The 2,163-nt window shown below is 50.5% G+C and overlaps 1 protein-coding gene across 1 annotated transcript; it reads left to right on the top strand.

Annotated features, from left to right (window-relative positions):
• The first annotated feature begins 279 nt into the window (after nt 1-279).
• On the top strand, nt 280-1,848 carry ier2b (immediate early response 2b). Its single transcript, XM_070828539.1, has one exon. The coding sequence runs from the start codon at nt 447-449 to the stop codon at nt 1,002-1,004; it is 558 nt and encodes a 185-aa protein (XP_070684640.1). The 5' UTR covers nt 280-446; the 3' UTR covers nt 1,005-1,848.
• The last annotated feature ends 315 nt before the right edge of the window (nt 1,849-2,163 follow it).

Here is a 2,163-nt window from a genome sequence, read left to right as displayed (position 1 = left end):
TAATAAATTATAGAAATAAACCTTTCAGGATCAATCAGACTTTAATCTAATGAGCTGCAGTAGCGAGAAATGACTTGCAGCAGAAGCAGAAGTCGAAATAATAAAAGGATTCAACTGTGAGAAAAACCGGTAGACTGAACAGATGGTGTGTGTGTGTGTGTGTGTGTGTGCGCGCGCTGCAGCTACAGCAGGTGTGGGCGGCGCCTGTTTGTCACTTACTGAGGAATGAAGTCCACGTTACGTCAAAGAGGAAATAAAACGCCACCCTGCTACTCGCTCACTCTCATTTCTCTAACTGGCGGACAGCTGAGGTCCGAGCTGAGACCGATCTCAAACTAGAAACTAAAGTCTGACTCAGGACAGCTACAGCACCGTCAGCTTGTTGAGCTTTTGGTGAAAGTGCCAAAACAACCGTGCGTAATTACGCATAAAAAAAACAAACCATAATGAGTGCCACAACCGCCATGGAAGTGAACGCCGAAGCCAGACGGATTCTGGCCGTGTCGATAAGCAAGCTGTACGCCTCCAGGACCCAGAGAGGCGGACTGAGACTTCACCGGAGCCTCCTGCTCTCCATGGTCATGAGGTCTGCCCGGGACATCTATCACTCCTCGCGGGAGAACGAGGGGCCACGCGGCGCGCTGCCAACATCGGAGGAGCCGATGGACACCGGCTCCAGCCCGGGGGAGCAAACCGGGCAGCCCGAGCCGCAGCCCGAGCACCAGCCGGCACTGAACTCAGCCGAGCCGCCCCCAGAGGAGCCAAGCAGCGGGGAGGAAGAGTGTGATAGTGAAATCACAGAGGACAAAGAGAACTTGAGCCCGGCGAGGCAGTCCAGGAAACGCCGGGGCAAGGCGTCGGCGGCGCCTGACTTCCTTCCCAGCAAGAGGGCGAGGCTGGAGCCCGGGGAGGAGAGGTATGCGGCCCCGCTGGGCAGCTGTCGCGCCGGGGTCGGGGAGTCCCTGACCGCTTTGTCTCTAAATCGGGTTATACCTGCCTTCTGAACAGATGGAGGGAGAAAATAGCCTCCAATGAGACTTTGGAGCGGAGTGATTCTCAACTCCTCGTTAACCTATAAGGGCGGTTTGATCCCACGGAGCTGACCTACATCGGCGGTCCCGGGACAAAGGGATTACCGGGGCCATGGTGCCAGCTCTCCGGTCGACCTGAGTGCGCCTGCCGGGCTGGTAAAGCCCCCACAGAGATCAACAAGGTGTAGAGGAAACGGAACCAGGCCGAGGGGAGCTACAGGCCGGAAAGTTTGAGGAAGAAACTGAAGGGGGAAACTGGCTGTGTTGCTTTTTTGTTTGCTGGTGATTCACCTTCAGTAAAATGAGTCCAAACAAGTGACTGCTGCTGACTCAAAGTGTGTGTATGTGTGAATCAGCAGAGAGTGATGTGAGTCAGCCAGAGAAGAAGTGAAGTGAACACACACACACACACATGCATACATACATGCAGCCAGCCAGGACTTCAGGGAATTTCCTGCCTTCATATACTGCTATCAGACTCAAACAGTTGGAGAGGAAGGACAGCTGAGGCAGTCTCACTGCCACACACGCACATTTACAGACTCAATCAACTGCTGCTGTGGACTTTGACAGATCAATACCACTGTACAGGACTGTCCTGTAGACTATGTTCACATGGTGCTTTAAAAATAAGCCGGCTGTCCGTATGGCGTCGGCAGCCCAGTAATCTAAACGTTCTGTTTGTTTTGTGTCACTGAAATGTTCGTGTTCATGTCTGACCTGTGAAGAAAATGATTTTACCTCACATTCCAAGCTGCTTTTTCATTTGTATGAATGAATTATTGGTGTTATTTGTAATAAAGGTGTTGAAATGGTACTCGGTTGTCAGTTGCTGTCTTTGTTCTGAAGTTATGTAAAGTTCAGCTGACATTTAGTTTTGCTGAGTAACACACACACACACACACACACACACACACACACACACACACACTTTTTTTTTTTTTTTTAATTCCCCCTTTTATTTTATTTCTAATTTAAATAGCTCTCGGTCTATATCAGGCCACAGTTCACAGGGTCAATCCTTCATAAGAGGGACTTGGTTGGTACAACCCAGCGCCAGTCTGGCTTGCCGCTGCTAATCTCATGCTTACAGTAAGACACACAAACATTCAAACAAACAAACACACACACA

Source organism: Pempheris klunzingeri, chromosome 3 (genome assembly GCF_042242105.1).
Source record: "Pempheris klunzingeri isolate RE-2024b chromosome 3, fPemKlu1.hap1, whole genome shotgun sequence".
Classification (NCBI taxonomy): Eukaryota; Metazoa; Chordata; class Actinopteri; order Acropomatiformes; family Pempheridae; genus Pempheris; species Pempheris klunzingeri.
Note: the sequence above shows the minus strand (reverse complement) of the source record. Positions and strands in the feature narration are given on the sequence as shown.

Excerpts from the sequence above, each read along its gene's own strand:
- ier2b (XM_070828539.1), top strand. The coding sequence starts at position 447 with ATGAGTGCCACAACCGCCATGGAAGTGAACGCCGAAGCCAGACGGATT.